Source organism: Notolabrus celidotus, chromosome 23 (genome assembly GCF_009762535.1).
Source record: "Notolabrus celidotus isolate fNotCel1 chromosome 23, fNotCel1.pri, whole genome shotgun sequence".
Classification (NCBI taxonomy): Eukaryota; Metazoa; Chordata; class Actinopteri; order Labriformes; family Labridae; genus Notolabrus; species Notolabrus celidotus.
In genome coordinates, this window is record NC_048294.1 from 4,201,192 (window position 1) to 4,213,401 (window position 12,210).

Sequence of the window (12,210 nt, forward strand, 5' to 3'; positions counted from 1 at the left end):
GCCAAAAATGGCAAGCTTCGGACATTTTCATATTCAGCCTGCCGGAGATATATCTGATAGAGATATTGAGACTTTTAAACTTAAACTAAAAACGTATTTATTCAGTCTGGCTTTTATGTAGGGTTTAACAATTTTATAACTTACCTTTTACTGTCATATTGATTTAAATGTTGCTTTATTATTTTAGTTATCTTATTCTATTTTATGTATTTATTCATTGATTTATTTAATTTTTATTTATCTACTCAGTTTTATTGATATTTTTAGCCTTAGTTTTATTTTCTTAACTCTTATCCTTACCCTTTTTTAATATCTATTTATTTTAACTATTTTTTATTCTTAATTCTGATGCTTTAACATATTTTAATTACACATATTTTATTTTGGTGCGCATTGGTCTCTTACTTATTTTATTTTATGCTGTTCCTATTTTTAATTTGTATTATTACTATTTGTATTATTTTTAATATCTTCCCCTAATATGTCTTGCCATTGTTTCATTTCTGCTTCTTTCTTGTTTTTCAATCGCAGTAAAGCACTTTGGGTTGCATTTGATTTGTATGAAAGGTGCTCTATAAATAAAGCTTGATTGATTGATTGATTGATTGATTGATTGATTGATTGATTGATTGATTGATTGATTGATTGATTGATTGATTGATTGATTGATTGATTGATTGATTGATTGATTGATTGATTTATATTGGATCCTGTCCAGCAATGTTAGCAAGGAGCAGAGTAGGTGAGAGAAACTTTAGGTCCCCGATCTCTACAAAGAAACTTAAACCATGAGCGGTGGTGATGATAGCAGCACAATTCAAAGTTGTGACATTTGCTTCTGCACGCGCTCTAAAAGGTAGTTTTCCTCTCACAGGATGAAAATTTGCTCATTTGAGCAGAGAAATGTTGCACGTGAGTGATATAACACAGTGATAGACACCCTCTCCACTTTTAAGAGTAGGCTTCAAACTTTCCTTTTTGATAAAGCTTATAGTTAGAGCTGGATCAGGCTTGGACCAGCTTTTGTCATGCTGCTATAGGCCTAGACTACCAGGGGAACTGGCGCACTAACACACTGGGATCCTAGCTCACCCCCTTCCCCCCCAACCCCTTCATCACTTACTTTAACTCTGCCTGTCCCATTAAAGTTACTAACATAGACCTTTCTGGAGTCCCTGAGCTCCCTTGTCTCGTAGATTCCTCTGAGCTGCCGTAGACGTCCTCCTGCTGCAGACGTTCTGGGCTCCAGCTGATACGGACGTACTGGACTTCAGCGGCAACAGCTTCTACGACTCGTCTCATCACTATCACCTCTCTCTCTTACTCCCCTCTATCTGTCTTTCCAGATCCAACTCGGTCGAGGCATGATATCTGTCTAACATGAGTCTGGTCCTGCTGGAGGTTTCTGCCTGTTAAAAGGAAGTTTTTCCTCACCACTGTAACTAGCTAAATACTGCGATGTGTAATGCTCATGGTGGATTAAGGTGGGGTCAGACTGAGTCTTACCCTGTCTTGAAGTTGGGTCTCTGTTCATAACTTGACATAGAGTGGTCTAGACCTCCTATGTTTGTAAAAGTGTCCTGAGATAACGTTTGTTGTGATTTGGCACTATACAAATAAAGATTGATTGATTGATTGATTCAATGATTGATTGATTGATTGATTGATTGATATGTTTGCGCTTGAAAGGTCATTTTTTCTGCATGGTCTCTTCGATTTGCGTGCATGTTCTACTTCTCCTCCTGCAAGGATCTCGAGGTCATGTGATTTAACGCCATACTCGTTTATTTTAAAGGTGTGTGGTTTTTCCAACGTGTTTGTATTTTAAGTTGAAGCAAAATGTGCCGGAACTCTTTTCTGCTGATTGATTTGACATGACGTGTGTTCAGTTTGCCTCTGGTGTTGCTCATGTCAGTGAAAGTTAATAACTGTCGTCAAAGGGGCTTTAAGCAATCAGAATCAAGCATCTTACACAACCGGAAGATCAGTAAGACAGCCGGGTAATAATGCATGATCCCTTACTTAGTGGTGTTTTGACAAAGGAATAAAGAAGCTCCAGGGACACAGACTGCAGAGATAAGATTGATCATCGTTGAGACAATCTGAAACCAATCCTATGGATGTCACAACTCCCATAATTCACCTTGCTGCTAAAGATGGAGAGAGAGGACTCTGTGTTAGACGACACACATGCCCTTCCCTCTCTCTCTCTCTCTCACACACACACACACACACACACACACACACACACACACACACACATGCAGCATGGTCTGACTCACCTGAAGACAAACCCCTTTATTGAGAAGCAGGCGGCCATCTTTGATTAGAAGGAGTGACTCAGCAGACAGTGAACACAAGGGTGTGTGTTTGTGTTTTCATGTGTGTGTGTGTGTCCGTGTCGGCCTGTGATTTCGGCGTGATGAATGAGCGCGTTTGTGTTCATGTGGGAATATGTGAATGTGGGTATAAGAGAAAGAGTGTGTGAGTGTGTGTGTGTGTGTGTCATACCTCATGGTCTGGTATCTCAGAGGATAGATTCTTTCCCAGCACCGCCGCCGTCAGGTAGGTCCAACAACGAGCCGTGTTCGCCAGGTTATAACCTCCTGATGACAAAGAGAAAGACTTAATATTAAACATATGCGGTGACTCAACTTAAGAGTGGTCTTTTATTTGAAACCACAAGCTGCCAAAGTTGTAGATGAAGACCTAAAAATGTTTAAAAGTGAACTGTGTGTGATGGTTTTATTCGATTAAATGAGTTTGAGAAGAATTTGACACGAGGAAAAAAATCAATAAAAGGACAAGAAGCACGAAATAAAGGGGGATGAAACAGAGTGAAAGTATGTGGGGCAGAGAGGGAGCGAGGGAAAGAAAGAGAGGTGGGATTGTAGTTGAGTAAAATGGCTTCATTGTGTCACATAAGTAGGAGCTATCATCTGGCCGAGGGCTGAGGGGTCTGGAACAGAGCACAGTGTGTGTTTGTGTGTGAGTAGTGTGTAGTGTGTATAATTGTCTAAGTGGATCAATACATCTCAAAAGAGTACACAAATAAGTTTTTGGTACATCAACCTTTCTTTAGGAGTATTTATATGCACCATTACACTCATACAAAAGGCGTTTTTCGACCGGTGGACCCAGGGTCTAAATTTAGTTCAGTGATAGATAATCTCCCCCCTAAAAAGCCCCTGCTTGGGGGGTAGTACTTTTCAAAGGTCCCGGGACTTTTGGTTTGCAGGGCCTGCAATGCTGAACGTGTCTGATTGGTAGATTAACCGCAGTGTTTTTATTCCGCCCGCCGTCCACAATAACATCACACACATCTGTGATTCACTTGATTTCTCCTTCTTTCATTAGTTTTTATTTGCATGACACGGCTTTTTGAGTTCAAAAGGATTTTAAAGCCGTGTTGAAACGTCTTTGCTACTCGCGCTTATCTCCTCTCACGTGTTGATTCATTCATTGCTTTTTCCATGTTTTTAACCACAGGCGCAAAATTTTCACTTTTTTCATGTTTTTCAAATTTTGGAGCACAATTTCAAATTTCAGGAAAATGTATTTTTTTGACAGGCTCCGGGTCAACTTTTTTATTCAAAAATAAATTTTTCAATTTTTTTTTTGTCGAATTCATTTTTTTCAAAAAAAAATTCAAAACTTTTTTTTCAAAACTTTTTTTTCAAAACTTTTTTTTCAAAACTTTTTTTTCAAAAAACTTTTTTTCAAATTTTTTTCTTCCAATTTTTTTTTCAACATTTTTTGTAATTTTCTATTTTATTTATTTTATTTTTTTGTCAAATTTTTCCAAAAACCATTCCCAGTCATTGTTTGTCCATCTGTGATTCCCTTGATTTCTCTTTCTTTCATTAGTTTTTATTTGTTCTATCTTTTTTGTATGTGTGTGTACTTTTCAAAAGAAGAAGCTGTGATTCTCTTGATTTAGCAGCTTGTAACAGTAGTCTTCTCTCAGCCCACCGTGAATGCGTCTCTCCTCCCGGTGTTCGGGTTTTAAAAGTGACCCTGTAAACTGGAGACCTTCAGCTGAACGTGTCAGTGTTTGTGGAGTTTACACAGCTGTTGAAACACAGAGGGAGTTCCTGGGAATGCAATCTAGTTTCGTTTTTTATTATGATTTCAAAATATCCTCATCAGATATTTAATGATCTTCTTAAGACGTTTATGAGGGATGCATCCAGCTGAGAGTCTCCAGTTAACAGGGTCGCGGTTTAAACCAAAACACCAGCCGATCTCTGCCACGGCTTTTTGAGTTCAAAAGGATTTTAAAGCCGTGTTGAAACGTCTTTGCGACTCGCACTTATCTCCTCTCATGCCATTCATTCATTGCTTTTTCCATGTTTTTAACCGCAGGCGCAAAATTTTCACTTTTTTCATGTTTTTCTAAATTTGGAGCACAATTTTTTTTCTTTTCAATTTTTTTTGTCAAATTCATTAATTAAAAAAAAAAATTCAAAACTTTTTTTTCAAAACTTTTTTTTCAAAACTTTTTTTTCAAAACTTTTTTTTCAAAACTTTTTTTTCAAAACTTTTTTCAGAACTTTTTTTTCAAAACTTTTTTTTTCAAAAACTTTTTTTTCACATTTTTTTCTTCCAATTTTTTTTCAAAACTTTATAATTCAAAATTGTTTCTTCCAATTTTTTTTAAATTTTTTATGATTTTTTTTATTTTTTGTCAAATTTTTCCAAAAACCATTCCCAGTCATTGTTTGTCCATCTGTGATTCACTTGATTTCTCTTTCTTTCATTAGTTTTTATTCTGGGAGGCTAAAAGACCCAAGAACTCTTGGTCAAAATGCACCAACAAACACAACATATTTGTTCACACAAAAACAAACAGCAGGAATAGTAAACACACACTCATAGCATACCTCCTCCCAGCAGCAGTGTAGGTAGCTGCCAACCCAAGACATACTGCAGACACTTAGCCACTCCCACAGGCGTCATATTGAAGGAGCACATGGGGTCGCCCGCCATGGTGTCGGCACCCAGCTGCATGACAATCGCCTCCGGGTTGAACTGCGCCCGCACTTCCTGCATCACGCTGCAAAACGAGACACGAAAGAAAAAGACATTTTGTTTTGGTGAAACCTGACTCCCATCTGCTCTGTTGAGATTGATGCGTCGTGCATAGAAGTCTTGCATATCGGAGTGGATCCAGCGGAAGTTAACACATTGCCTAGAATAGAAACCTATCAGATCTGGTGCTGTGACGGATCAGAGACAGACCGGACACAGATCCAGTGGAATTTGGCCGTCACACTACAGAGACACTGACACTAGAATTTCAAACATAAGCGCCTTGACCCCTGGTTTGCATTTTTTGACCTGGAAAATCCAAAGTTAAGGCCTTCATGTTGGGAACAATCCTCTGCTGGAGGGTGCTTCATAAAATGCTGAGACTGCATTAGCTCCAAGGCTCTGCTCTATGGATGACCCTGACTTCTGATCTCTGGGAGGGGAGCAGGCAAGAGAAGGAAAATACAGCTTTATTCCCAGGGATCTTTGAGAGAAACTCCCCCTTTAGAACTTCCTCTGAGCTGTGCAAGGGTTTCCTTATACTTAGCTCGGAGTGTGTGAGTATGAGTTGGTCATACCTGGTGAAAATCTGGTAGTATCTGTCATCCTTGATGCCATCCTCCAGCGGGACATTCACGGCGTACCATCGGCCTTTACCCAGACCCGTGTCACCGAGGTCCCCCGTGCCTGAACATACACATACACTCTGTTTAACTGTCTCATAAAGAAGTCAGATAATTGGACATTTGCAAAGACAGACCTGGGAAGAATCCAGGGGAAAACTTGTGCAGAGAGACCGTCATGACTTTGGATGTGAAGCTGAAGGCGTCTTCCACACCTGCAGAGAGAGGAGGAGCGTTCATGAGTGTGACATCTGTGCTCCTCATGATGATGTTTTGCAACCTGTGCACAAGACTCTTAGAGAATGATGTCTGAGTTTTGGTCTCACTGTGGTCCTTTTGAAGTAACATAACTTCATTGTCCTGTCACACCTTGATGATTTGGCCAGCGTTTTCCCCAAGAACCCCTTTACTCAAAGCGTCACATCAGAGCCAGACTCAGGTTTACACGTAAACATTTGAAAGGTAAAGATGAGTTTGGGAAGTCCATCTTTTGGTCTGATGGAACTGTTTGGGCTCATGGAGGTTCTGTGGGTCTGTTTTGCAGCCTCAGGCACAGGGAGCCTTGTTCGGGTGGATGGCGTCATGAAAAAAGAAAGTTATGTTGACATTTTGAGGGATAATTTGAAGATATCTGCTCTTAGTCTAGGCGTAGGTTGGCGCTGGGTCTTTCAGCAAGACAGTGACCCAAAGCATACGTTGAAAGTGGTCCAACAGTTCTTAAAGGAAACCTAAACCAAGGTCCTGGAGTGGCCTGCACAGAGCCCAGATCTCAATCCCATGGAGAATCTGTGGCGGGTGCTCAAAGTGAATGTCCATGCTCAGAAACCATGTACTTTGGACCAGCTGGAACAATTTTCATTGGAAGAATGGGTAAAAACTTCAAGAGACATGTGCTGACCTTGTGAAGAACTACTTGAAGAGGTTGTTGTCAGGTGTGGCTCAGAAAGGGTGAACTATTGACTACTTAGGGCCAGGGGGCTAATAATTGTGGACGTGTCATTTTTAGCTTTTCTTGTTTCAATTCATTGCATCATTAAAATATCAGAATCAAACATAGTGAACATTTTGACTTTGTTATTTTGGAAACAAATAAACTATAAACACTTGTTTTTAACGGTCATTTTTCATGTAGAAATCAAGGGTTTCATCTGATTTCACAATGGGGGGCTAATAAATTTAACATTTTCAATGGGACTTTGTTGGAGGGAGAGGGGCTCTTTTAATTTAACATTTTCAATGGAACTTTTTTGGAGGGAGAGGGGCTCTTTTAATTTAACATTTTGAATGGCACTTTTTTGGAGGGAGAGGGGCTCTTTTAATTTAACATTTTCAATGGGACTTTGTTGGAGGGAGAGGGGCTCTTTTAATTTAACATTTTGAACGGGACTTTTTTGGATGGAGAGGGGCTCTTATAATTTAACATTTTGAATGGGACTTTGTTGGAGGGAGAGGGGCTCTTTTAATTTAACATTTTGAATGGGACTTTGTTGGAGGGAGAGGGGCTCTTTTAATTTAACATTTTGAATGGGACTTTTTTGGAGGGAGAGCAGCTCTTTAAATTTAACATTTTGAATGGGACTTTGTTGGATGGAAGGGGGGCTCTTTTAATTTAACATCTTGAATGGGACTTTTTTGGATGGAGAGGGGCTTTTTAAATTTAACATTTTGAATGGGACTTTTTTGAAAGGGAGAGCGGCTCTTTTAATTTAACATTTTGAACAGGACTTTGTTGGAGGGAGAGGGGCTCTTTTAATTTAACATTTTGAATGGGACTTTTTTGGAGGTAGAGCAGCTCTTTTAATTTAACATTTTGAATGGGACTTTGTTGGAGGGAGAGGGGCTCTTTTAATTTAACATTTTGAATGGAACTTTGTTGGATGGAAGGGGGGCTCTTTTAATTTAACATTTTGAATGGGACCTTTTTGGAGGGAGAGCAGTTCTTTTAATTTAACATTTTGAATGGGACTTTGTTGGAGGGAGAGGGGCTCTTTTAATTTAACATTTTGAACAGGACTTTTTTGGATGGAGAGCAGCTCTTTTAATTTAACATTTTGAATGGGACTTTGTTGGAGGGAGAGCGGCTCTTTTAATTTAACATTTTCAATGGAACTTTTTTGGAGGGAGAGCAGCTCTTTTAATTTAACATTTTGAATGGAACTTTTTTGGAGGGAGAGGGGCTCTTTTAATTTAACATTTTGAATGGGACTTTGTTGGATGGAGAGGGGGGCTCTTTTAATTTAACATTTTGAATGGGACTTTGTTGGATGGAAGGGGGGCTCTTTTAATTTAACATTTTGAATGGGACTTTTTTGGAGGGAGAGCAGCTCTTTTAATTTAACATTTCGAATGGGACTTTGTTGGATGGAAGGGGGGCTCTTTTAATTTAACATTTTGAATAGAACTTTTTTGGATGGAGAGGGGCTCTCTTAATTTAACATTTTGAATGGGACTTTGTTGGAGGGAGAGGGGCTCTTTTAATTTAACATTTTGAATGGGACTTTGTTGGAGGGAGAGGGGCTCTTTTAATTTAACATTTTGAATGGGACTTTGTTCGATGGAAGGGGGGCTCTTTTAATTTAACATTTTGAATGGGACTTTTTTGGAGGGAGAGCAGCTCTTTTAATTTAACATTTTGAATGGGACTTTGTTGGATGGAAGGGGGGCTCTTTTAATTTAACATTTTGAATGGGACTTTGTTGGAGGGAGAGGGGCTCTTTTAATTTAACTTTTTGAATGGGACTTTGTTGGAGGGAGAGGGGCTCTTATAATTTAACATTTTGAATGGGACTTTGTTGGAGGGAGAGGGGCTCTTTTAATTCAACATTTTGAATGGGACTTTTTTGGAGGGAGAGCGGCTCTTTTAATTTAACATTTTGAATGGGACTGTGTTGGAGGGAGAGCGTCTCTTTTAATTTAACATTTTGAATGGGACTTTTTTGGAGGGAGAGCAGCTCTTTTAATTTACCATTTTGAATGGGACTTTGTTGGAGGGAGAGGGGCTCTTTTAATTTAACATTTTGAATGGGACTTTTTTGGAGGGAGAGCGGCTCTTTTCATTTAACATTTTGAATGGGACTTTGTGGGGTTTGCATTTTTGTTAATTTTTGAATGGGTTGGGTCGGGGGGATGAGTAATATTAACTCAACATTCATGTTTTTGTTCTTCAATGAAAGAATTGTTGTTCAATAAAATATTAAACACTTGATCAAGTTCTACTTAAAAATAAATCTGTTTTAATCGTATTATTTTGGATGGATGTCTGCTTATAACAAAACAAATATTTATGCTTAGATATGATACCTTTCCATTCAATAACCCTCAATTCCCAGTTAATTCCCAATGGAAAGTTTCCAAAATTCCCCAGCTGAACTTCCCATGGAATTTTACCGGACGCTTTCTGGAAATTTACTGGAAGTTTTCCACCCCTTTGCAACTCTACTTATGCCCAACTATAGTCCACTTGTGCAAAGCAGGCGAAAGCGTAATAACGCAGACGAAGTGTGACCAGCATGCTCTTAACTTATACAAAGCTTACCTATAACTTACGTGACGTACACCAGCGTACTCGCCAAATTTCTTATACGCCGGCATACGCTGGCTAAATCCTCAAGGTGTGACAGGGCCCTAAATTCAGCCCGTTGTTTGAGGTCATCGTTTGTGTGTGTGTACCGTCTCCATGATGAAGGTCAACGTCTACGTAGAGGACTCTCTCGTATTTCTCCCGCAGTCTGAGGATTCCCAACACGGCGTCGTTCACGTAACAGAAACCTGACGCCTCGTCTCTTTAAGAAAGGAGGGAAGAAAAGATGTGAAGTTTGGTACTCTGACAACGCCACACCATCACAAATATAGATCACGGAGCTTACTTCTTTGCGTGGTGCCACCCTCCCGCCCAGTTGATGGCAACATCACACTTTTGGTCATTCAAACTCTGAGCTCCTGTCAGTGTGGCGCCCCCTACTGCTGCTGCGTAGTCATATATCCCCTCCACCACCGGGCAGTCGTAACCTGGAATCAGAGGTGCAACGCTGACATAAAACAGAGCTGCTGTGCACCATACGGGGGTACATGGAGAGAGTGAAGGAGCAGCAATGACAGTGCATGAAGTTTGTTTCTGTTTTTGAGACAACTGAGGAGCTGGGAGTCAAATAATCAGTGTGAGAAGAAAGGGGGAAAGAGAATGGACTCAATCGATGGAAACTAAACAATAGAGTGTGTCATAGGATAAACTGGAAGAGGAGAGGTGGCAGAGAGGAGCAGGAAAAGGTGGAACACTTAGAGCAACACGAACCAGAGAGGTGTGCAGAACAAAAGCAGGAAGGGATGAGTCAAGGGTGAGAAGAAGAGCAAAGATGGATGCAGGGAGGGGGGAAGGGGGGAGGAACAAGGGAGCTAGATGAGGAAATGAAAACAAAGGAAGGTGAAGTTGGGGATAAGTGTATAGCCAGAAATGTAAACCTCCAAGAAGCATGAACTTTGAGAAATCTCACCCAAGAAAAACAAACCCATGTGGACTTTTGAGAAGTCCCACCCAGCTGAGAAGACGTGGAGGTCATCTCAGGGTTCAGATAATCTCATATTTCTCTCATTTAAATCAAAGTAAACAAACACAAAAACAAGAACAGCAATGTTTTGATGCATTTAAGTAGATTGAAAACCTCTGCAGGGCTGTGTATTCATGGGACGCACATTATCATCTTGTGTTATGGCGCCCTCTGCTGACTTACAGACACAAGAACACTTTCTCCAGCTGTTTGACTGGATCCTTAAATACATAGAGGTTACATGTACTAACAACATATTACACACTTTAATTAAGTTGAAAAATATATTTTAAAAAAGAGGCAAATCTTGGTTGTTTGTACCCAGGCCATAGTCAGTTGACTGCGGGTCGTCGTTGTCTCCGTCCTGGCTGATCTTGTGAAGATGCTCCAGGTACGAGTCTGTGTGGAATTTAGCCATTTCCTCTATGGTGGCCATGATGGGTTTAGTAATGCTGGGGGGAAAAGAAGGGGGGGGGACGATATAAATCACACATGAGAGGGTAAATAAAGAACTGCATGTGACTACAGGTGATTGAAAAACAACAGGGATTGTGGGTTGTATGACATTGCTAATATGCTGGTGCTCCCAGCCCAGCTCTAGCTAGACTCTTCTCCTCTGTTGTTCCCAACTGGTGGAATGAATTACCTAACTCCTTACGATCCGCAGAGTCCCTTTCTACTTTCAAGAGATGTGTGAAGACTCAACTGTTCAGGGAACACTTTGGCACTTAACCTGACCCGTCTCCTCTTTGTCCTCAGGGGTAGAATGAATCAGAAGGTCTAAAACCCAGCTCCTATTGAATATTTAGCACTGAATATTGAATATTGTTGACTTGAGTTATTTGTTGTGATTAGCTGCGGCTACATTATCTTTAAAAACAACGACAACAAAAAACCTGGCACTTCTTCTGGCACTAGATGGCAGAACCTGTGGCCAATCAACTTGAAGCACTTTGTTGCACTTAGGAAGGTTTTCCGCTCCAGTCTAAATTCTTGCTTGTGTTGTACGTTGCTTTGGACAAAAACATCTGCTAAATGAAATTGTAGAATTATATATATATATATATATTTATTTGCTTTTATTTTTTTGCGAGCGAGCGAGGGGTCTACGGTCTTAAAAGTGTTACGGTCTCGGCCATTAGGTCACACATTTGTAATGTGTAGGTATGTTTTAGGCATGTTAAATCTGAAATAAAAACACATATACAAGTAGTCATGTCTCCTTGTATTAATTTGTCCACCTGTTATTGACATAATGCGCAAATATAGATATTCGAATGGTTCTAACCTATGGGGTTTTTTTTAGAGCAAATATTCAAATTTTTCAAAATTTTGGAGCAATTTTGACAGCCCTAGTGCACAATATAATTATCTTGAGTGCATACGATACTAACTTGTGCCCTCAAGATAGTTATATTGTAGGCCCAAGATAATAACTTGTGCTCTCAAGGTAATAACTTGTATGCACGTAAGATAATTATATTGTGCCCTCAAGATAATTATATTGTGCCCTCAAGATAGTTATAGTGTGCCCTCAAGATAATTATATTGTGCCCTCAAGATAGTTATATTGTGCCCTCAAGATAGTTATATTGTGCCCTCAAGATAGTTATAGTGTGCCCTCAAGATAGTTATAGTGTGCCCTCAAGATAGTTATAGTGTGCCCTCAAGATAATTATAGTGTGCCCGCAAGATAGTTATAGTGTGCCCCCTCAAGATAGTTATAGTATGCCCTCAAGATAGTTATAGTGTGCCCTCAAGATAGTTATAGTACGCCCTCAAGATAATTATATTGTGCCCTCAAGATAATTATATTGTGCCCTCAAGATAGTTATAGTATGCCCTCAAGATAGTTACAGTGTGCCCTCAAGATAGTTATAGTGTGCCCTCAAGATAGTTATAGTGTGCCCTCAAGATAGTTATAGTGTGCCCTCAAGATAGTTATATTGTGCCCTCAAGATAGTTATAGTGTGCCCGCAAGATAGTTATAGTGTGCCCTCAAGATAATTATA

At 39.8% G+C, this 12,210-nt stretch overlaps 1 protein-coding gene across 1 annotated transcript in view; it reads right to left on the reverse strand.

Moving 5' to 3' along the window:
- hdac8 (histone deacetylase 8) overlaps positions 1-12,210 on the reverse strand; it is a 44,331-nt gene that overhangs the window by 30,520 nt on the left and 1,601 nt on the right. The window contains exons 3-9 of the mRNA XM_034676853.1: positions 10,520-10,650; positions 9,521-9,662; positions 9,324-9,436; positions 5,792-5,869; positions 5,610-5,718; positions 4,884-5,056; positions 2,512-2,606 (exon numbers count right to left, since the gene is read on the reverse strand). Coding sequence (XP_034532744.1) covers positions 2,512-2,606; positions 4,884-5,056; positions 5,610-5,718; positions 5,792-5,869; positions 9,324-9,436; positions 9,521-9,662; positions 10,520-10,650 — 841 coding nt within the window. The remainder of the gene's footprint in view (positions 1-2,511; positions 2,607-4,883; positions 5,057-5,609; positions 5,719-5,791; positions 5,870-9,323; positions 9,437-9,520; positions 9,663-10,519; positions 10,651-12,210) is intronic.